The sequence below is a fragment of the Bombina bombina genome, chromosome 1 (assembly GCF_027579735.1).
Source record: "Bombina bombina isolate aBomBom1 chromosome 1, aBomBom1.pri, whole genome shotgun sequence".
In the NCBI taxonomy this organism is placed as follows: domain Eukaryota; kingdom Metazoa; phylum Chordata; class Amphibia; order Anura; family Bombinatoridae; genus Bombina; species Bombina bombina.
The window spans coordinates 1,505,446,540-1,505,470,513 of record NC_069499.1 but is presented as its reverse complement, the minus strand read 5'-3'; the positions used below and the strand labels follow the sequence as shown (position 1 = coordinate 1,505,470,513).

At 40.9% G+C, this 23,974-nt stretch overlaps 1 protein-coding gene across 1 annotated transcript in view; it reads left to right on the top strand.

Annotated features, from left to right (window-relative positions):
* The window catches only part of PSMD12 (proteasome 26S subunit, non-ATPase 12), a 50,182-nt gene that overhangs the window by 13,834 nt on the left and 12,374 nt on the right, over positions 1–23,974 (top strand). The window contains exons 4-8 of the mRNA XM_053707920.1: positions 5,251–5,358; positions 6,814–6,918; positions 7,149–7,298; positions 7,871–8,005; positions 10,843–10,955. Of these exons, the coding sequence (XP_053563895.1) occupies positions 5,251–5,358; positions 6,814–6,918; positions 7,149–7,298; positions 7,871–8,005; positions 10,843–10,955 (611 nt within the window). The remainder of the gene's footprint in view (positions 1–5,250; positions 5,359–6,813; positions 6,919–7,148; positions 7,299–7,870; positions 8,006–10,842; positions 10,956–23,974) is intronic.

Below are 23,974 nucleotides of genomic sequence, written 5' to 3'. Positions count from 1 at the left end.
AAACAAAAAAAAACTTCAATCAAGGCCTCCCAGTTGTCCGTCTAAGGGCTCCATGTACTAAGCAGTCAGCGAGCTACCCGCAACAAATCTCGCGTCAAAACTCGCAAACTGATATGTACAAAGTCGTCAACTATGTTCAAACTCGCATCTTTAAAATTGCGAGCGTACTTATCCGCCAAACCTCGCTACCTCTCCATTTTTCACTGTAATTAGACACATTTGACCACCAACTCGCCAAAAACGAATGTACTAAAAAATCTATTTGTCCGCTCGCTACAATTTCCGCTCCCACCTCGTTATTTTTGCCTCGCCACCTTTTAGGTGGCGGGCAAGGTACAAAACAATAGGAAAGTCAATCTAGACGCCAGTCTAGACATATATAAAAGGCAGTAATATCAGCATTGTACAGCATAACTGGCGTCTAATTTGTCTCTCATTTCCATGTACATAAATTGCGCCAAATTTGTCGACTGTAATTAAAGAGTAATCTATATTTTAAATTTGTATTGTATAGTTGTCAATCTTTATAATTATTTTTATATTAATATTTATATATTATCAGATCCAGATGAAGCCATATCCAAATTGTAAATAAATATTACAAAAATAACGCTCTGTTATCACTCTTCAAAAATTTTTGAACAATAATAAAGTTGTTTAGATAAGTTGAACTTTTATAGGAGCAAAATTCTATTCCCGCGACTACTATGATGTTCGTGACACCTTGCATGTCACGTGTTAATAATTGGCCAGACAATTCAACTGAAAGTTAAGTACATCAGCTTAGTCGCGGCGAGCGAGGCGTCAAATTTATCAATAATCCGCCACTGCTCGCGGCGGGCTAGACTTGTCTATTTATTGGGGGATTATTAGTACATAGTGACAGCGGACACCATTTCGCCCGCGGCGAGTAACGGCGAGTTTATCCGCGTCTAAAATGACGGATGAATTGACGGCTTAGTACATGGAGCCCTAAGTTGTACTTTGCTGACAGCTACAGTAGAATTGAGTTATTAATTTATTTTTCTAACATTAAACCAGCAAAATGTCAGAGACAGACAATTGAATTATATAGCAAAAGTATTTAACAAGCAAGCTGTGTGTTTTTTTGTTTTGTTCTTGTGGAGGCGTCTCCTAGGATACTGGTCCTGGAGAATTCTCTCCCTAAGTTACAGTAATGATAACAAACCTATGGGAAAAATGTATTGGTACTTTGGGATACCATATCACTTGGTATCATTGGCAGAAGTTTTAGTATATAATATTTTTTTATAAATGCATGCTACATATCAGCAGATATTGTTGTTGTTATTATTATTATAGTTTATATATTATGGATTTATAAGAAACCTTTTGAGCCACCCCTTTTAAAGGTAAAAAGGTTTATTATTATTAACTATTATGATTACCATTTTTACGTATGGTTAAAACTAGGCAATGAAATATAAAAAAAAATATTAAAGGACTTAATAAAATAATAAAAATCAAGCTATAGTTTTTAAAATAAGAGGTTAAACACATAGGTAAAGTACAGATCAGTATTTGAAAAGAAGTGCTGGGCAGTGGTCCAAGTAGAAACTACTGCTGACCCAATCAGCAGTACTAGTTGCACAGCTGGGTTATATGACTAGTGCTGCAGACTGGGTTAACATTTTCCACTCAGGTCCAGAAGTTCTCTGCTCTTTCTGAACATTTACTTTTATCTATGCGTTTTACTCCTTTTGTGGGGATTAAACACACAGATTTGGAGGGTTGAACTTAATAAAAGTATTCACTATAATGGCCGTTTTAAAGTGACTGTTTCTAACTTGCTTAAAGGGACAGTATACTGTAAAATAGTTTTTCCCTTAATGTGTTTACAATTGCTTTTTTTTTACCAACTGCAGAGTTAAAATGTATGAAAATTTGCTTTTTAAGGTTTATTTGTGTATATTAATGCTCTGATTTTGTGTTTTGAAGCCACAACCTAATAAAATGGGTTGAGCTTGTAGGTATAATCAGATCTCATTACTGTATCACATTGTGTACATATCACCTGCTTCTTTATCTTATATCTGTCCTTAAAACAATCACCAGTACTTGGAGAGAACAATGGAAAATCAACATTTTATTACCTTATCTCTGCTATATGCCACTGGGAGTGTAATCTCTTCTGCTGGCTGTGTTTACAAAGCTTATCTATAGCTTGGACCTGCGGCCACAAACTTTCAGAATAGGTGGGGATACCACATGCTAAATCAACTATTTCAAATGTCAATATAAGGGTAAAGGAGCTACTTGTAAACAATTTAATACACTCCAGCAGGTAAAGTGGATCATTGGGAACAAATTAAAGGGGAGAAAATTTTTGAGTAAACTGTCCCTTTAAAGGGACATGAAAAGTCAAAATTAAACTTTTGTGATTCAGAGCATGTAATTGTAAGACACTTCTTTATAAATTCAACATTTAGATTTGTTGAAAAGCATAGCTAGGTAGGCTCAGGAGCAGCAATGCAAGGCTTGGAGCTAACTGGTGATTGGTGGTTAGACACATGCCTCTTGTCATTGGCTCACCAGGTGTGTTCAGCTAGCTCCCAGTAGAACATTGCTGTTGCTGACTTTAACTGTGTTTAGCTGCTCAGGGATTTAACACACACAACCAATAGTGTAGTAATAAAATGCTCACATTGTATTGTAAAATAGTTTCCCCCTCAATGTGTTCCTATTCCCGGTGACTTGTTATAGTAGTCGCAGAGTATAAAATGAATGGGAATTTGTTTAAGTTTATTTGTGCATGTGAAATAGCTGCCTTTACTGATTGAAGCCTCCATCTATTATTCTCAGACAAAGCCCATTATTCTCATGTGCCCATATTGAAAAGCAACATTTTATTACCTATTTCTTCCACCCCAACCCCACTAGGAACCTGATTGCTGCTTGCTTCCTCTTGTTTGCAGAACTTTTTTATAGAGAACACTAAAGTATTTATATCATTATAGATGGAGTTTTCAGCATGCAAAAACAGATATTTTAAATGATAAAAAAGTACAGTGTCTTTAAATTTATACAGTGGGCTAGCTCCCACGTCAGTTGGTTAAATGCTCAAACAAATTAGACCACTTACATTTCCATATCCCTTTAAAGTGAATGTAAAATTAAGACTAGTGCCCCACGGCATTGGATAGACTTTTCAAAATTAACAAGGATTTCATTAATCAAATCTTTGTATGTATTTTGCCAAATTTTTACCTATTTACCGCTGCGACGATAAGCGCAGCTCTCCCGCCCGCCATATTGTCGAATTGATTGACAGATGGCCCGGGGATGAAACAAGGATTAGTTCTTTTACGAATCGTCATCTGTCAATCGATTCGACAAAATGGCAAACAGGAGAGCTGCACTTATCGTTGCAGCGGTAAATAGGTAAACATTGGGCATAATACATACATATAAAAGATTTGATGAATTAAACCCTGGCTAATTTTTAAAAGTATATATCTAATGCCGTATATATCTAATGCCGTGGGCACTAGTATTAAGTTTACATTCACTTTAACCCCTTAACGACCAACGACGTATGGGGTACGTCCTGCAAAAAAATGCAGTTAACGACCAAGGACGTACCCCGTACGTCGTTGGTCTTTGTAAGCGGTGAAAGCGATCCTGATCACTTCCAGCTGCTTTCATGTTATTGCAGTGTAGTGAGGCATCCTGCAATAACTTTTTTTAGCCATCCGATGCAGAGAGAGACACTCTGTGGCCCTCTATGCATCGGCCATTGATGGCCGTTATCGTTGGTGGGTGGGAGCTCATCCAGGGAGGGGGGCGGGATCGCGTGCGGGTGTGCGAGCACGGGGGCGTGTGAGAATGGGATGCCTACAAAAGGCTTCATATGCTGTAGATGTGAGGGTGGGAGAGAGGACTGGGAAAGGGTGGATTATAAAATTAAGGGATCCTGGGCGAGGTTGGGGGGTTGGATCTTGAGGGGGGGGCTGCTACACTACAGAAAAGAAGCATAATTTTTAAGATAAAACCTCTTATTTCAAGCTGGGTACTGGCAGACAGCTGCCAGTACCCAATATGGCGCTCAATAAGTCAGGGGGGGGGGGGTTAAAGAGCTGTTTGGGGGGGATCAGGGAGGTTGGGGGCTAAGGGGGGATTCTACACAGCAGAATTTTTAAAAAATTTTTTTTTTTTAGAAACCCAACCCCCCCCCCCCCCCCCCCAAAAAAACGAACTTGTTTTAGTACTGGCAGACTTTCTGCCAGTACTTAAGATGGTGGGGACAATTGTGCGGTGGGTGAGGGAAGAGAGCTGTTTGGAAGGGATTAGGAAGTGTGATGTGTCAGGTGGGAGGCTGATCTCTACACTAAAGCTAAAATTAACCCTGCAAGCTACCTCATTAACCCCTTTACTGCTTGCCATAATACACGTGTGATGCGCAGCGGCATTTAGTGGCCTTCTAATTACCAAAAAGGAACGCCAAAGCCATATATGGCTGCTATTTCTGAACAAAGGGGATCCCAGAGAAGCATTTACAACCATTTGTGCCATAATTGCACAAGCTGTTTGTAAATAATTTCAGTGAGAAACCTAAAGTTTGTGAAAAAATGAACAATTTTTTTTATTTGATGGCATTTGGCAGTGAAAGGGTGGCATGAAATATACCAAAATGGGCCTAGATCAATACTTTGGGATGTCTTCTAAAAAAATATATACATGTCAAGGGATATTCAGGGATTCCTGAAAGATATCAGTGTTCCAATGTAACTATCGCTAATTTTGAAAAAAAGTGGTTTTGGAAATAGCAAAGTGCTACTTGTATTTATGGCCCTATAACTTGCAAAAAAAGCAAAGAACATGTAAACATTGGGTATTTCTAAACTCAGGACAAAATTTAGAAACTATTTAGCATGAGTGTTTTTTGGTGGTTGTAGTTGTGTAACAGATTTTGGGGGTCAAAGTTAGAAAAAGTGTGGTTTTTTTTTTTATAGTAAATTATAAGATATGATGAAAATAATGGTATTTTTTTGAAAGTCCATTTAATGGTGAGAAAAACAATATATAATATGTGTGGGTACAATAAATGAGTAAGAGAAAAATTACAGCTAAACACAAACACCGCAAAAATGTAAAAATAGCCTTGGTCCCAAACGGACAGAAAATGGAAGTGTTGCGGTCATTAAGGGGTTTAGTATCAAATATTGTGTGTTGTTAGAGTGCCAGTTGCCAATGATTTGATGCACTGTCACCTATTTATTTTTCATATAGGCAGTTGTTAAAATGGTGCAGCAGTGCTATACGTACGTGGAGGAAATCGCAGACCTTCCTATCAAATTACGGTTGATTGATACACTTAGAACGGTTACAGAAGGAAAGGTAAGAACTTTGGCTAAAATGTGACCAGTTTTACGACTCAAAACAAGTTATAAATCATGTTTGGCAATACATAGAAACATAGATTATAGGAGATAAGAACCATAGGCCCAGCAAGTCTGCCTGATATTTCCTAAAAGTATAAACTTACCTTTTGCTTATCCCAGTGATCCCAGCGTTTATCATCGCCACCTCTTGTGGATAATTATTCCATGGGGCCGATTTATCAAGCTCCATATGGAGTTTGATACCCCTTCAGGTTGCCGAAAACTGCAGTTTTGAAGCAGCGGCCTAAAAACCCTGCTCCATAACTTGTCCGCCTGCTCTCAGGCCGCGGACAGAAATCAACCCAATTGAATACAATCGGGTTCATTGACACCCCCTGCTAGCGGCCGATTTACCGCAAATCTGCAGGGGGCGGCATTGCACCAGCAGTTCGCAAGGACTGCTGGTGCAATGATGTATGCTGTCGGCATTTATCGATGTGCACCGGACATGATACGCTACGTTGTATCATGTCCGCTCTCACTATGTTAAATATACCCCCATGAATCAATCACCCTTTCTGTAAAGAAGTGTTTTCTCAAATTACTCCTGAAAAATGATTTAAATTGGTTATTAACTGAATCCCCTCATGGGATTCGAACCTATCATTCCTACTTCTTAGTCTATTACCTAACCATTCACCCATCTCTCTGCTTCGCCTGGCCTACTGGTCTTCAGGTCACTAGTGCTAAAGGGTTTAAAAGTGCATAAAACATTTTGCAATTACAAGACATTTTTTTGTGGTAATCTAATAAACAAACATACAAGCTCAATGTGAAAATTTTCTGAATAAATTAACACCTTGTTTGCTGCAATTGTGTGTGTTTTTTTGTTTTTTTAGTTGCCAAACTCCCCCCACTACTTGCTTTATTTGGAGGAGCCAATTTAGACCTGTTACTAAAGTAGACCAGGCTTGTTCCTGTCATTTTGTTAACAAAACTTGCTGTGTTTTACAATAACTATTTAATTACCTCTGAGGACAATTAGGGATACGAATGTGGCATGGTTAAGCTTGTGAAGTCAACGTTCTTCATTTCCTATTCTCTGTGCACTACAAACATGATTGCCCATTAAAGCCAATCAGATGTTATACTGAGGCATGCATAGGCTGCCAATCATGAAGTCAAATGTAAGGAAGCATTTCATTTTTTTTTACACAAAGGGTGGTGGATTCATGGAATAAACTTCCAAAAGAGGTGGTAAACATATGGACTGTAAAAGAATTAAAAAATATTTACGCTATCCTAAGAAAACAGTAATATAGACAGACTTGATGGGTCTTTTGGTTCTTATCTACCGGCAAATTCTATGTTTTGAAAAGTCATAGGGTTCCTCATTAGTTTATCCCTAGGGGGTGCCTTTTACGGAAATCTAGATGTTTGCCGCATAATAATTAGTGTATCATCTTTCCAGATATATGTAGAAATTGAGCGTGCTCGTCTTACAAAGACCCTAGCTACTATCAAAGAACAAGCAGGAGATGTAAAGGAAGCTGCTGCCATTTTGCAAGAGCTGCAGGTAAGACAAATACATATTCATAGGTGATCCATTCTTAAATGGCATTTCAAGATGTAGTGATGAGTACGTTTGTGTCATGTTTGTATATCTGTGTGAGGGGTAGTCAAATTTGTATTCTTGGTTTTATTTTATTTTTTTGTAAATAGGTGGGGGTGGTATATATGGCTCTTCTTGTCATATGGAAAGTTGTTCAATATACAATATAACACAAGTACCTTTTTTGTTTTTAGGTAGAGACCTATGGATCAATGGAAAAGAAAGAGAAAGTTGAATTTATCTTGGAGCAAATGCGACTCTGTTTGGCTGTTAAAGATTACATTCGTACCCAGATCATCAGCAAGAAAATCAACACTAAGTTTTTCCAAGACGAAAGCTCAGAGGTAAATTCCTTTATGTTCTATTTCAGTGTTAAAAGACCAGCTTATTTTGTTTTATTTATTTACATTGCTACATTTTATCAGAGCAACACATTTTTCATCGTGTATTTTTTCATTATAATTCTTATTCCATTCGTGACGTTTTCCTCAGAATGTCAGATGTATTCATGTCACACTATTTTGAAGTTTATTAGTGTGGCTAGAAAAACTCTAGAAGATTTTGTTTACATTGTATTGCTGTTGAGAAAATCTGTTGACATTGTTTTTTAGCATGAGAGGAGGGCTTCTCTATTGTAATTTTACAAAGTTAAAAATTAAAGGAAGTAGGTAATGATTATCAATCCTACCAGATAAATTCATATTCCTGTGTATGGTGTTTTAGACATAATTTGAAATCTGATTGATCTGGGTGCAACTAATTTTAGTGTCGCACAGGAAGACAAAAGAACATACCTAGCAGGTGGTTAGAGCAGATTATAAAATATACGATTATCCAGAAGGGCTTATTGAACCAGTGTTAAATATTTTTGTTGATAATACACAATTTTACACGAAGCCTCTTTTTCTTTTTTTAGAAGCCAAAACTGAAGTATTACAATCTAATGATCCAAGTTGATCAGCATGAAGGGTCCTATTTATCCATCTGTAAATCCTACAGGGCGATTTATGATACCCCCTGCATACAGGCAGAAAGTGACAAGTGGCAACAGGTAAACTTTTATTAAAATTGTATTTATCTAAAAATAATGTCCTTGAAATGTAAAATCTGCAATTCTGAAATAAAATGTTATTGCAATATAACTAAATATCTGTGTGTTCTCGACATAGCTTGCAGGAATTGTAGTTATACTAACTTTCCAGTTGTATTATTTCTTATTCTTTAACTTGTACATGCACCAACCATAGCTGTAGAAGATTGTCTAATGGGATTTTCTATTATGTCTATATATCTAAAATGGTGAAATACAGAAATGGCATTGCTGACTACTGAGTCTTCCGTCGCTCACCAAATCTGCCAGATTAAGGGGCTGTCTGACTAGAAATAGAATTCATAATTATGTCCCACTGAGGAGGGATGACAATATTATTTGCATGTACTGGAAAGGACACTGCAAGCAGCTTGTTTTCTACTGGATAGATTAAGAGGGTCCATAGTATCTCCATGTTGACTTGGACATTGTGACAATATCAAGGTTTGCATGATGTCACTAGCAATCAGGAAGTGCCTAGAGCAGTGATGGCGAAGCTTTGCACTCCAGATGTTTCAGTACTACATTTCCCGTAATGATTGACTGAACTGCATTCTGAAACATCTGGAGTACCAACGTTCGCCATCACTGGCTTAGAGGCACTTGCCCATTGTATAAAGGGGAGCTTTACAGAGTGACATACAATCGCTTGTTTGAAATAAGGGAGTATGTTGCCTCTCAAGTTGCAGGTGATCTTTGCAAACGTGGGAGTCAGCTGCAGCATAAACAACCAGCCAGGTTGACTGGGTGGCTCTAACACCCATAGGATGGCCTAGGTCTCTGTGTACTAGGTGAGCTTAAAGGGACAGTCTAGGCCAAAATAAAATTTCATGATTCAGATAGAGCATGTAATTTTAAACAATTTTCCAATTTACTTTTATCACCAATTTTGCTTTGTTCTCTTGGTATTCTTAGTTGAAAGCTTAACCTAGGAGGTTCATATGCTAATTTCTTAGACCTTGAAGCCCACCTCTTTCAGACTGCATTTTAACAGTTTTTCACCACTAGAGGGTGTTAGTTCACATATTTCATATAGATAACACTGTGCTCGTGCACGTGAAGTAATCTGGGAGCAGGCACTGATTGGCTAGACTGCAAGTCTGTCAAAAGAACTGAAAAAAGGGGCAGTTTGCAGAGGCTTAGATACAAGATAATCACAGAGGTTAAAAGTATATTATTATAACTGTGTTGGTTATGCAAAACTGGGAAATGGGTAATAAAGGGATTATCTATCTTTTAAAACAATACAAATTCTGGTGTAGACTGTCCCTTTAACAATCTTGTGGTCCTAAAAGGGATCCTAGCACCCTAATATAAGCACTTTTGAATCTATATATCAAGGGTGGGAATCTGTTATGCTTTCCTAAGGTGACAGGAAAAAACAAATTGGCTGCTTATTCACTGGGCTCCCACTATACTGCCCTAACTCCATTCTGCAAGCAATCTGTGTTTTTTTGTTTTGTTTTTTTGTTTTTTCATTCATATAGGAATTATTTTTTCGTGTGCTTAATCAGTTTGGACAGGGGGACATTCCATGCCGCCCTAATGGCACTTAAGCCCAGCGCAGTTAGGATGGCATGGAACGTCTTAACGGCGGGAAGGGGTTAAAAACAGAGACAAAAGTCCATTTTTTTAATTATTAATTAGAAGTAAACATGTATACACTGTAAAGATAAGGAAAGCAATCTCATATTTGTATAGTTTTTCCTTCAAAACATACAAAGATTAAATTTATCTTCTAATTTTCAATACTTTTCATGAAAAACAGAATCAAACTTTGGTGTTATTAAATATTTAGCTTCTGCTAACCTTTTCAGTATAGCATCTTTCATTAAAATACTTCGGAATAATTACTCCCACATACACTATAGATAAAGTCATGTTTTTCTGCAAAGATTTTTTTTCTCTCTCCATTTTTCAGTATTTCTGCAAACTAATGTTCTAAAATTATCTGCTTAAAAAAACAAAAGTAAAAAATTATGAAGTACAAGTCAAAGTTTAAAACTTTTCTTGTTAATTCAAATAGAGCAAGCAATTTTCAACAGATTTCCAATTTAATTTGTTTTGTTCTCTTAGTATACTTTGTTGACAAACATACCTAGGTAGGCTCAGGAGGTGATTGGTGGTTGTCATTGACTAACCAGATGTGTTCCAATAGCTCCCAGCTGCTCCTTCAACAAAGGATACCAAAGAAAATAAGCAAAAGTGATAATAGAAGTAAATTGGAAAGCTGTTTAAAATGCTTTATCTGAATCATGAAAGTTTTAATTTTGACTTTACTGTCACTTTTAAATGCAGTGAGTGCAAAAGCCTAAAAATAGCTTCAGAACAGGTTTGGCTTATGAAAGGGTTATACGTTGACGATGCATTATCTGTTAGTTAAACATTTCCCACCGGGACTTATTGGTCTACATCAGAACAAAGTTCCAATGTAAATAAATAAGTAAAAATTGCAATCACGCGATCGTTGTTTATGATTTCAGTGGGGAGTGCCTATGAAGCTAGGCACCCCCTCCAGCCGCTAGGCACACCCTCCAGCCCGTGGTCCCATTTACCAAGCCGCTATGGCTTTAGGACAGCAGAACGGCTCGGACATTCCATGCCACCCTAATGGCACTTAAGCCCAGCGCAGTTAGGATGGCATGGAACGTCCTAACGGCGGGAAGGGGTTAAAAACAGAGACAAAAGTAAATTTTTTAAATTATGCATTAGAAGTAAACAATAAGTATTACCTTAAGTGTGTGAATAGTGCTTTTTTATATGCATTTGTCTCTGACAGTTGTTGTTAACTTTAATAGGCACTTAAGAGCGTGGTGCTGTATGTAATTCTGGCCCCATATGACAATGAACAGTCAGACCTGGTACACAGAATAAGCACAGACAAAAAACTGGAGGATATCCCCAAATACAAGTGAGTATTATTATTGTTTCTAATGCACCAACAGATTCTGATACAATAAATAGAGACAAGACATGAAAGGTAAAGTCGGATGTGTTCACCTAGGTGAGCTAGGTCCCAGTAATGTATTTTATTTGTGTGTTTGTCCCCTTTGCAGGAGCTAAACACAGAGTATTTTATTATAGCACTGTTTTTATTTGCATACAACACATTACAGTATTTTCTTTTTCCACCTCTCTGTCCCTTTAAAGGCACATAATAGTCACACAAAAAATACATGCTCTAATTTGTTAGTGCTCTGCGAGTCCCGAGTCTACTGTGTGTTTAACGCCTTTGCGGGTCATTTGGTTTTATTAACTTGCACTTTGCTGATATATGTGTCTGTTCATATTGCCTTATGTACTAATTTGTGGTAGTAACAATGCTTTATGTTCTGGGCTAAGACAGAGAGATGGCTGAATAAGATTTTTTAATGTCACAATCCAATTGGATGAAAAGGCAATACTATTTTTAGACCTCTCAGCCAAGCTAGGGAAACAGAAGTTATTAATACATAATACAATACTTTTGGCAAGAAAATTAGTACTTAAGGCATGGATAAATAAGAAACCACCCACGTTCAGATAATTAAAACACTCTGTTACATCAACTAATCATATAACATTTTGATGCCATAGTGGATCTAGAATGTTGTCAAAATGTTTAATATGGACTTGATACAAGGAGGTGATGTAAATAACTGACCGGGTAGAATCGGAGTAAGGAGTCCCAGGGGAAGGACAAGGCTTAAAGGGACACTAAACACAATTTCTCCAACATTGGTGTGTCCGGTCCACAGGGTCATCCATAACTTGTGGGAATATTCTCTTCCCCAACAGGAAATGGCAAAGAGCACAGCAAAAGCTGTCCATATAGTCCCTCCTAGGCTCCGCCCCCCCAGTCATTCTCTTTGCCGCTGAACAAGCAGCATCTCCACGGAGATGGTGAAGAGTATGTGGTGTTTAGTTGTAGTTTTTTATTCTACTATCAAGAGTTTGTTATTTTAAAATAGTGCTGGTATGTACTATTTACTCTGAAACAGAAAAAGATGAAGAGTTCTGTTTGTGAGAGGAGTATGATTTTAGCAGCAGTAACTAAAATCGTTTGCTGTTTCCACATAGGACTGTTGAGATGAGATAACTTCAGTTGGGGGAAACAGTTGGCAGACTTTTCTGCTTAAGGTATGACTAGCCATATTTCTAACAAGACTGTGTAATGCTGGAAGGCTGTCATTTTTCCCCTCATGGGGACCGGTAAGCCATTTTCTTAGTTTCAAACAGAATAAAGGGCTTAATATGGGCTATAAAACTGGTAGACACTTTTATGGGCTAGATCGATTGCTTTATTTGGGCATTTTATACAGTTTGATGTTGAAATTCACACTTTTATATCTTTGGGGAACGTTTTTTTTTACGTCAGGCACTGGTTTAGACACCTTCCCAGTCAGGAAGGGCCTTCTCTGTAGTAGGCAGAGCCTTATTTTCGCGCCATTACTGCGCAGTTACTTTTGAGAGCAGTACATGCAGCTGCATGTGTGTGGGTTTGGAATTAGTTGAAAAGGTTCCTAGAAGGCTTTATTTGGTATCGTATACTCACCTGGGTTTGGTGAAGTCGCAGCAAAGGCTGGAGCTGGGACTGTAAGGGGGTTAAAACTGTAAACGGCTCCGGTTTCCTCATTTTAAGGGTTAACATTAAATTTGGGGTGCAATGCTTTGAATGCTTTAAGACACTGTGGTGAAAATTTGGTTAAAATTGAACAATTCCTTCATAGTTTTTCACATATTCAGTAATAAAGTGTGCCCTGTTTAAAATTTGAAGAGACAGTAACGGTTTTGTTTTAAAACGGTTTTTGTACTTTATTGACAAGTTTAAGCCTGTTTAACATGTCTGTGCCTTCAGATAGACTATGTTCTGTATGTATGGAAGCCAATGTGTCTCCCCCTTCAAATATGTGTGATAATTGTGCCATAGCGTCCAAACAAAGTAAGGACAGTTCTGCCACAGATAGTAAAGTTGCCCAATCATCAGATGAAGGGAGTAGACATAGTTCTACATCATCTCCTTCTGTGTCTACACCAGTTTTGCCCACGCAGGAGACCCCTAGTACTTCTAGCGCGCCAATGCTTGTTACTATGCAACAATTGACGGCAGTAATGGATAACTCCATAGCAAATATTTTATCCAAAATGCCTGCATTTCAGAGAAAGCGCGATTGCTCTGTTTTAAACACTGTAGAGCAGGAGGGCGCTGATGATAATTGCTCTGTCATACCCTCACACCAATCTGAAGGGGCCATGAGGGAGGTTTTGTCAGATGGGGAAATTTCTGATTCAGGTAGAATTTCTCAACAGGCAGAACCTGATGTTGTGACATTTAAATTTAAATTAGAGCATCTCCGCGCACTACTTAAGGAGGTGCTATCTACTCTTGATGATTGTGACAACCTGGTCATTCCAGAAAAATTGTGCAAGATGGACAAGTTCCTAGAGGTCCCAGTGCACCGCAACGCTTTTCCAATACCCAAGCGGGTGGCGGACATAGTGAATAAGGAGTGGGAGAAGCCCGGCATACCTTTTGTCCCTCCTCCTATATTTAAGAAATTATTTCCTATGGTCGACCCCAGAAAGGACTTATGGCAGACAGTCCCTAAGGTCGAGGGGGCAGTTTCTACACTAGCCAAACGCACTACCATTCCTATCGAGGATAATTGTGCTTTCAAAGATCCTATGGATAAAAAATTGGAGGGTTTGCTTAAAAAGATTTTTGTACAGCAAGGTTACCTCCTGCAACCTATTTCGTGCATTATTCCTGTCACTACAGCAGCGTGGTTCTGGTTCGAGGAACTAGAAAAGTCGCTCAGTAGAGAGACTCCGTATGAGGAGGTTATGGACAGAATTCACGCACTTAAGTTGGCTAATTCCTTTATTTTAGATGCCGCTTTGCAGTTAGCTAGATTAGCGGCGAAAAATTCAGGATTTGCAATTGTGGCGCGCAGAGCGCTCTGGCTAAAGTCTTGGTCAGCGGATGTATCTTCCAAGACAAAATTGCTTAATATCCCTTTCAAAGGTAAAACCCTCTTTTGGCCAGAATTGAAAGAGATTATCTCAGACATCACTGGGGGTAAGGGCCATGCCCTCCCACAAGATAGGCCTTTCAAGGCCAAGAATAAGTCTAATTTTCGTTCCTTTCGCAATTTCAGGAACGGACCGGCCTCCAACTCTGCAGCCTCTAGACAAGAGGGTAATGCTTTGCAGACCAAACCAGCTTGGAAACCGATGCAAGGCTGGAACAAGGGTAAACAGGCCAAGAAGCCTGCTGCTGCTACCAAAACAGCATGAAGGAGTAGCCCCCGATCCGGGACCGGATCTAGTAGGGGGCAGACTCTCTCTCTTCGCTCAGGCTTGGGCAAGAGATGTTCAGGATCCCTGGGCACTAGAAATAGTTTCTCAGGGTTATCTTCTGGAATTCAAGGAACTACCCCCAAGGGGAAGGTTCCACATGTCTCACTTATCTTCAAAACAAATAAAGAGACAGGCATTCTTACATTGTGTAGAAGACCTGTTAAAAATGGGAGTGATACACCCAGTTCCAACTGTGGAACAAGGACTGGGGTTTTACTCAAATCTGTTTGTAGTTCCCAAAAAAGAGGGAACCTTCAGATCAATTCTGGATTTAAAGATTCTAAACAAATTTCTCAGAGTGCCATCGTTCAAAATGGAAACTATTCGAACGATTTTACCTACAATCCAGGAGGGTCAATTTATGACTACCGTGGATCTAAAGGATGCGTATCTACATATTCCTATCCACAAAGATCATCATCAGTTCCTAAGGTTCTCCTTTCTGGACAAACATTACCAGTTTGTGGCTCTCCCATTCGGGCTAGCCACTGCTCCAAGGATTTTCACAAAGGTACTCGGGTCCCTTCTAGCGGTTCTAAGACCAAGGGGCATTGCAGTGGCACCTTACTTGGACGACATTCTGATACAAGCGTCGTCTCTTTCAAAGGCAAAGGCTCACACAGACATCGTTCTGGCCTTTCTCAGATCTCACGGGTGGAAGGTGAACATAGAAAAAAGTTCCCTGTCTCCGTCGACAAGAGTTCCTTTCTTGGGGACAATAATAGATTCTTTAGAAATGAAGATTTTCCTGACAGATGTCAGAAAGTCAAAACTTCTAAACGCTTGTCAAGTTCTTCACTCTGTTCCACGACCTTCCATAGCTCAGTGCATGGAAGTAGTAGGGTTGATGGTTGCAGCAATGGACATAGTTCCTTTTGCGCGAATTCATCTAAGACCATTACAACTGTGCATGCTGAAACAGTGGAATGGGGACTATACAGACTTGTCTCCAGTGATTCAAGTAGATCAGAAGACCAGAGACTCGCTCTGTTGGTGGCTGACCCAGGATCACCTGTCCCAGGGAATGAGCTTCCACAGTCCAGAGTGGGTCATCGTCACGACCGACGCCAGTCTAGTGGGCTGGGGCGCGGTCTGGGACTCCCTGAAAGCTCAGGGTCTATGGTCTCGGGAAGAGTCTCTTCTCCCGATAAACATTCTGGAACTGAGAGCGATATTCAATACTCTCAGGGCTTGGCCTCAACTAGCAAAGGCCAGATTCATAAGATTCCAATCAGACAACATGACGACTGTTGCTTACATCAATCATCAGGGGGGAACAAGGAGTTCCCTGGCGATGAGAGAAGTGACCAAAATCATAAAATGGGCGGAGGATCACTCCTGCCACCTATCTGCGATCTACATCCCAGGAGTGGAAAACTGGGAGGCGGATTATCTGAGTCGTCAGACTTTCCATCCGGGGGAGTGGGAACTCCACCCGGAGATATTTGCCCAGTTGACCCAATTATGGGGCATTCCAGACATGGATCTGATGGCGTCTCGTCAGAACTTCAAGGTTCCTTGCTACGGGTCCAGATCCAGGGATCCCAAGGCGACTCTAGTGGATGCATTAGTGGTGCCTTGGGCCTTCAACCTAGCTTATGCGTTTCCACCGTTTCCTCTCATTTCCAGGCTGGTAGCCAGGATCAAACAGGAGAGGGCCTCAGTGATTTTGATAGCTCCTGCGTGGCCACGCAGGACTTGGTATGCAGACCTGGTGAATGTCATCGGCTCCACCATGGAAGCTACCTTTGAGACAGGATCTTCTAGTACAAGGTCCATTCGAACATCCAAATCTAGTTTCTCTCCAGCGGACGGCTTGGAAATTGAACGCTTGATTTTATCTAAGCGTGGGTTTTCGGATTCTGTGATAGACACTCTGGTACAAGCCAGAAAACCTGTAACTAGAAAAATTTACCATAAAATATGGAAAAGATATATCTGTTGATGTGAATCCAAGGGATTCTCATGGAGTAAGATTAAAATTCCTTGGATCCTTTCTTTTCTCCAAGAAGGTTTGGACAAGGGATTATCAGCAAGTTCTCTAAAGGGACAGATTTCTGCTTTATCTGTCTTGTTACACAAACGACTGGCAGCTGTGCCAGATGTTCAAGCTTTTGTTCAGGCTTTGGTCAGGATCAAGCCTGTTTACAGACCTTTGACTCCTCCCCTGGAGTCTGAATTTAGTTCTTTCAGTTCTTCAAGGGGTTCCGTTTGAACCTCTACATTCCATAGATATCAAGCTGTTATCTTGGAAAGTTCTGTTTTTGGTTGCTATTTCTTCTGCTAGAAGAGTTTCTGAATTATCTGCTCTGCAGTGTAATCCGCTCTATCTGGTGTTCCATTCAGATAAGGTTGTTTTGCGTACTAAACCTTGTTTCCTTCCAAAGGTTGTTTCCAACAAGAATATCAACCAGGAAATAGTTGTGCCTTCTTTGTGTCCGAATCCAGTTTCAAAGAAGGAACGTTTGTTACATAATTTAGATGTAGTCCGTGCTTTAAAGTTCTATTTAGAAGCAACAAAGGATTTCAGACAAACGTCTTCTCTGTTTGTCGTTTATTCTGGCAAGAGGAGAGATCAAAAAGCTACTGCTACCTCTCTTTCCTTTTGGCTGAAAAGCATCATCCGATTGGCTTACGAGACTGCCAGACGGCAGCCTCCCGAAAGAATCACAGCTCACTCTACTAGGGCTGTGGCTTCCTCATGGGCTTTTAAGAACGAGGCTTCTGTTGATCAGATATGTAAGGCAGCGACTTGGTCTTCTCTGCACACTTTTTGCCAAATTCTACAAATTTGATACTTTTGCTTCTTCGGAGGCTATTTTTGGGAGAGAGGTTTTGCAAGCCGTGGTGCCTTCTGTTTAGGTAACCCGATTGGCTCCCTCCCTTCATCCGTGTCCTAAAGCTTTGGTATTGGTTCCCACAAGTTATGGATGACGCCGTGGACCGGACACACCAATGTTGGAGAAAACAGAATTTATGCTTACCTGATAAATTACTTTCTCCAACGGTGTGTCCGGTCCACGGCCCGCCCTGGTTTTTTAATCAGGTTTGATACATTTCTTTCTTTAACTACAGTCACCACGGCACCCTATAGTTTCTCCTTTTTTTCTCCTGTCCGTAGGTCGAATGACTGGGAGGGGCGGAGCCTAGGAGGGACTATATGGACAGCTTTTGCTGTGCTCTTTGCCATTTCCTGTTGGGGAAGAGAATATTCCCACAAGTTATGGATGACGCCGTGGACCGGACACACCGTTGGAGAAAGTAATTTATCAGGTAAGCATAAATTCTGTTTTTTCTTTCTTTCATGATTTAGATAGAGCATGCAATTTTAAGCAACTTTCTCCTACATTGGTGTATCCGGTCCACGGCTTCATCCTTACTTGTGGGATATTCTCAATCCCTACAGGAAGTGGCAAAGAGAGCACACAGCAAAGCTGTCCATATAGCTCCCCTCAGGCTCCGCCCCCCCAGTCATTCTCTTTGCCGCTCTAACTAGTAGCATCTCCACGGGGGTGGTAAAGAGTATGTGGTGTTAGTTGTAGTTTTTTATTTCTTCTATCAAGAGTTTGTTATTTTAAAATAGTGCCGGCTTGTACTATTTACTCTACAGCAGAAAGTGATGAAGATTTCTGCTAAGAGGAATATGATTTTAGCACCAGTAACTAAAATCCATGGCTGTTCCCACGCAGGACTGTTGAAACTAGAGAACATCAGTTGTGGGGAACAGTTTGCAGGCTTAACTGCTTCAGGTATGATCAGTCATTTTTCTAACAAGACCATGTAATGCTAGAAGACTGTCAGAAATTCCCTCTGGGATAGGTAAGCCATTTTTCTTAGACTCAGTATGAAATGATGGCTTATATTTAGGGCTCTATGCTGGTTGACACTAATTGTGGGCTTAATCGATTGCTTTTTAGCATGTTTTTGGCTATAAATAAGGTGTTTTTTCAAACTTTAAAACACTTTTGGGGTTTAATTTGCGCCTGGCACTTAGTTAGACACCTAATCTAGTCAGAAAGGCCCCTCCACTCTGGAATGAAGAGGGAGGAGGCCTCATTTTCGTGCCTCAATTTGCGCAGTGTTTTTTGACTAGGCAGTTCATGCAGCTTCACGTGGGGCGTCCAGAGGCTCAGAAAAGGACTCCAGAAAGGCTTATTTGCTACCAAAATAATCCCTAAGGAAGGTAAAGGCCACAGTGGAAGCTGTGGCAGGGGACTGTACTGTGTTAACCGGTTAATAACTGTTATTAGCTCCGGTTTGGGCATTAAGGGGTTAATTGGTCTGAAAACTTGTGTGCAATCTTTTCAAAGCATTAAGACACTGTGGTGAAAATTTCATTAAAATCGGATGTTTATATGATGGTTTTTTGATGTTTCAGTAATAAAGTGTGCACTTTTATTATTTAAAGAGACAGTAACGTTTTTGTCAAAAATAATTTTTATTGCATTGAAGTTCTGTTTATGTCTGTCAAACATGTCTGAACCTTCAGATAGCCTATGTTTTGTATGCTCAAAGTCCAAGGTGGTTCCCCCATTAAATTTATGTGTGAAGTGTGCCATAGCGTCCAAGCAGCTTAAGGACCATACAATCACACTTAAAAATATAGCCCAAGATGATTCTTTAGCTGAAGGTAGTGAAGATAGCTCGCTATCCTCTCCTCCTGTGTCAATACCAGCTATGCCCGCGCAAGCGTTGCCCAGTACATCTAGCGCACCAATTGTGATTACTATGCAACAGTTAGCGACAGTAATGGATAATTCTCTTTCAGCATTTTTATCTAAACTGCCAGCTTTTCCTAGGAAGCGTGATTGCTCAGTTTTAAACACAGAAAATGAGCAAGCTGACGCAGAGGATAATTTATCTGTAGTGCCCTCACATCAATCTGACTTGGCGGTGAGGGAGGGCCTGTCTGAGGGAGAAATTTCTGACACAGGGAAAGTTTCTCAGCAGGCAGAGCCTGATGCATAGCATTTAAATTTAAGCTAGAACACCTCCGCACCCTTCTTAAGGAGGTCCTAGCTACACTTGATGATTGTGATCCTTTGGTGATCCCTGAAAAATTGTGTAAAATGGACAATTTTTAGAGGTCCCAGTACACACTGATGCATTTCCGATACCTAAGAGGGTGGCGGATATCGTGACTAAGGAGAGGGAGAAGCCAGGTGTACCCTTTGTTCCCCCTCCTATATTTAAGAAAATGTTCCCAATTGTTGACCCTAGAAGGGACGCATGGCAGACGGTCCCTAAGGTAGAGGGGGCAGTTTCAACGCTAGCTAAGCGCACGACTATACCAATAGAAGACAGTTGCGCTTTCAAAGATCCGATGGATAAAAAAATTAGAAGGTTTACTTAAGAAAATTTTTGCTCAACAAGGTTTTCTTCTACAACCAATTTCTTGCATTATTCCTGTAACCACTGCAGCTGCTTTTTGGTTTGAGGAATTAGAAAACTCTCTCCAGAAGGAAACTTCTTATGATGAAGTCATGGATAGAATTCACGCCCTCAAGTTGGCTAATTCTTTCATTACAGATGCCGCTATGCAGTTAGCTAAATTAGCGGCGAAAAATTCCGGCTTCGCAATAGTAGCGCGTAGAGCGCTTTGGCTAAAATCATGGTCGGCGGATGTGTCGTCCAAAACAAAATTGCTTAATATTCCTTTCAAGGGTAAGACCCTATTTGGGCCAGAGTTGAAAGAAATTATTTCAGATATCACTGGGGGAAAGGGCCATGCTCTCCCACAGGATAGACCTTTCAAAGCTAAAAACAAGTCTAATTTTCGTTCCTTTCGCAATTTCAGGAACGGGACCGGCTTCTACCTCTACAGCCACTAGGCAAGAGGGTAACGCATCCCAGCCCAAACCGGCATGGAAACCAATGCAAGGCTGGAACAAGGGTAAACAGGCCAAAAAGCCTGCTGCTGCTACCAAGACAGCATGAAGGGGTAGCCCCCGATCCGGGACCGGATCTAGTAGGGGGCAGAATTTCTCTCTTTGCTCAGGCCTGGGCGAGAGATGTTCCGGACCCCTGGGCACTAGAAATTGTCTCTCAGGGGTATCTTCTAGAATTCAAGGACCTTCCTCCAAGGGGAAGGTTCCACATGTCTCGCTTATCTTTAGACCAGATAAAGAGACAGGCATTCTTACATTGCGTAGAAGACCTTTTTAAAAATGGGAGTGATACACCCAGTTCCAACAGCAGAACAAGGACTGGGATTTTACTCAAACCTGTTTGTAGTTCCCAAAAAGGAAGGAACTTTCAGGCCAATTCTGGATTTAAAGATCCTAAACAAATTCCTCAGAGTTCCATCATTCAAAATGGAAACCATTCGGACAATTTTACCAATGATCCAGGAGGGTCAATATATGACTACCGTGGACTTAAAGGATGCGTACCTGCATATTCCTATCCACAAAGATCACCATCAATTCCTGAGGTTCGCCTTTCTGGACAAGCATTACCAGTTTGTGGCTCTTCCCTTCGGATTGGCCACTGCTCCCAGAATTTTCACAAAGGTGCTAGGGTCTCTTCTAGCGGTGCTAAGGCCAAGGGGCATTGCAGTAGCACCTTACCTAGACTACATTCTAATACAAGCGTTGTCCTTTCACAAGGCAAAGGCTCATACAGACATTGTTCTAGCCTTTCTAAGGTCCCACGGGTGGAAGGTGAACATAGAAAAAAGTTCTCTGTCCTCGTTCACAAGGGTTCCCTTCCTGGGAACAATTATAGACTCAGTAGAAATGAAGATCTTTCTGACAGAGGCCAGGAAGTTAAAACTTCTGAACACTTGTCGAGTTCTTCAATCCATTCCTCAACCCTCCATAGCTCAGTGCATGGAGGTAATAGGACTCATGGTTGCAGCAATGGACGTGGTGCCATTTGCTCGAATTCATTTAAGACCATTGCAACTGTGCATGCTCAAACAGTGGAATGGGGATTATGCAGATTTGTCTCCCCAGATTCAAATGGACCAGAAAACCAGAGACTCAATCCTCTGGTGGTTGTCTCTGGATCACCTGTCGCAGGGAATGAGTTTCCGCAGACCGGAGTGGATCATTGTCACGACCGACGCCAGCCTCCTAGGCTGGGGCGCAGTCTGGGAGTCCCTGAAGGCTCAGGGTCTATGGTCTCGGGAAGAATCTCTTCTCCCGATAAACATTTTGGAATTGAGAGCGATATTCAATGCGCTCCAGGCATGGCCTCAACTAGCGGAGGCCAAATTAATCAGATTTCAGTCGGACAACATGACGACTGTGGCGTACATCAATCATCAGGGGGGAACAAAGAGTTCCCTGGCGATGAGAGAGGTATCCAAGATCATCAAATGGGCAGAGGATCACTCTTGCCATCTATCAGCAATTCACATCCCAGGAGTGGACAACTGGGAAGCGGATTTCCTGAGTCGTCAGACTTTCCATCCGGGGGAGTGGGAACTTCACCCAGAGGTTTTTGCCCAGTTAACCCAACTATGGGGCATTCCAGATCTGGATCTGATGGCGTCACGTCAGAACTCCAAAGTTCCACTTTACGGGTCCAGGTCCAGGGATCCCAAGGCGACATTGGTAGATGCCTTAGTAGCGCCTTGGTCGTTCAATCTAGCTTATGTCTTTCCACCGTTTCCCCTTCTCCCCCGGCTTGTAGCCAGGATCAAACAGGAGAAGGCTTCGGTAATTCTGATAGCTCCTGCGTGGCCACGCAGGACTTGGTATGCAGACCTGGTGAATATGTCATTGGTTCCACCATGGAAGCTACCTTTGAGGCAGGACCTTCTAATTCAAGGCCCATTCAAACATACAAACCTAGTTTCTCTGCAACTGACTGCTTGGAGATTGAACACTTGATTCTAGCTAAGCGTGGGTTTTCGGAATCTGTTATAGATACCCTGATCCAGGCTAGAAAGCCTGTCACCAGGAAAATTTACCATAAGATATGGAGGAAATATCTTTGTTGGTGTGAATCCAGAGGTTACTCATGGGGTAAGATTAGGATTCCAAGGATTCTAGCCTTTCTCCAAGAAGGATTGGAGAAAGGTTTGTCAGCTAGTTCCTTAAAAGGACAGATTTCCGCTCTGTCGGTTTTGTTACACAAGCGTCTGGCAGCGATGCCAGATGTTCAGGCGTTTGTACAGGCTTTAGTCAGAATCAAGCCTGTTTATAGACCTGTGGCTCCTCCATGGAGTCTAAATTTAGTTCTTTCAGTTCTTCAAGGGGTTCCGTTTGAACCTCTACATTCCATAGATATCAAGTTATTATCTTGGAAAGTTTTGTTTTTGGTAGCTATTTCTTCTGCTAGAAGAGTTTCTGAATTGTCTGCTTTGCAGTGTAATTCACCTTACCTGGTGTTCCATGCAGATAAGGTTGTTTTACTTACCAAACCTGGTTTTCTTCCAAAAGTGGTTTCCAATAAGAATATTAACCAGGAGATAGTTGTTCCTTCTCTGTGTCCTAACCCAGTTTCTAACAAGGAACGTCTGTTGCACAATCTTGATGTGGTTCGTGCTTTAAAGTTCTATCTAAAAGCAACTAAAGACTTCAGACAAACATCGTCCTTGTTTGTCGTCTATTCTGGCAAGAGGAGAGGTCAAAAGGCGACTGCGACCTCTCTCTGTCTTTCTGGCTGAAAAGCATCATCCGGTTGGCTTATGAGACTGCTGGAAGGCAGCCTCCTGAACGAATTACAGCTCACTCTACTAGAGCTGTGGTTTCCACATGGGCTTTCAAGAATGAGGCTTCTGTTGAACAGATCTGTAAGGCAGCGACTTGGTCTTCTCTGCATACATTTGCCAAATTTTACAAATTCGATACTTTTGCTTCTTCGGAGGCTATTTTTGGGAGAAAGGTTTTACAAGCAGTGGTGCCTTCCGTTTAGGTTACCTGACTTGTTCCCTCCCTTCATCCGTGTCCTAAAGCTTTGGTATTGGTTCCCACAAGTAAGGATGAAGCCGTGGACCGGATACACCAATGTAGGAGAAAACAGAATTTATGTTTACCTGATAATTTTCTTTCTCCTACGGTGTATCCGGTCCACGGCCCTCCCTGGCATTTTAGTCAGGCTTAAATTTATTTTTCTAAAACTACAGTCACCACTGCACCCTATGGTTCTCCTTTTTCTCCTAACCGTCGGTCGAATGACTGGGGGGCGGAGCCTGAGGGGAGCTATATGGACAGCTTTGCTGTGTGCTCTCTTTGCCACTTCCTGTAGGGATTGAGAATATCCCACAAGTAAGGATGAAGCCGTGGACCGGATACACCGTAGGAGAAAGAAATTTATCAGGTAAACATAAATTCTGTTTTCTAATTTTACTCCTATTATCAAATTTTCTTTGTTCTCTTGCTATCTTTATTTAAAAAGCAGGAATGTACAGCTTAAGAGATGGACCATTTTTGGTTGAGAACCTGGGTTATGCTTGCTTATTAGTTTGCTAAATTTAGCCACCAATAAGCAAGCACTACCCAGGGTGCTAAACCTAAAATGGGCTGGCTCCTAAGCATTAAATTCATGCTTTTTAAATAAAAATAGCAAGAGAACAAAGAAAAATTGATAATAGGAGTAAATTAGAAAGTTGCTTAATGTTGCATGCTCTATCTGAATCAT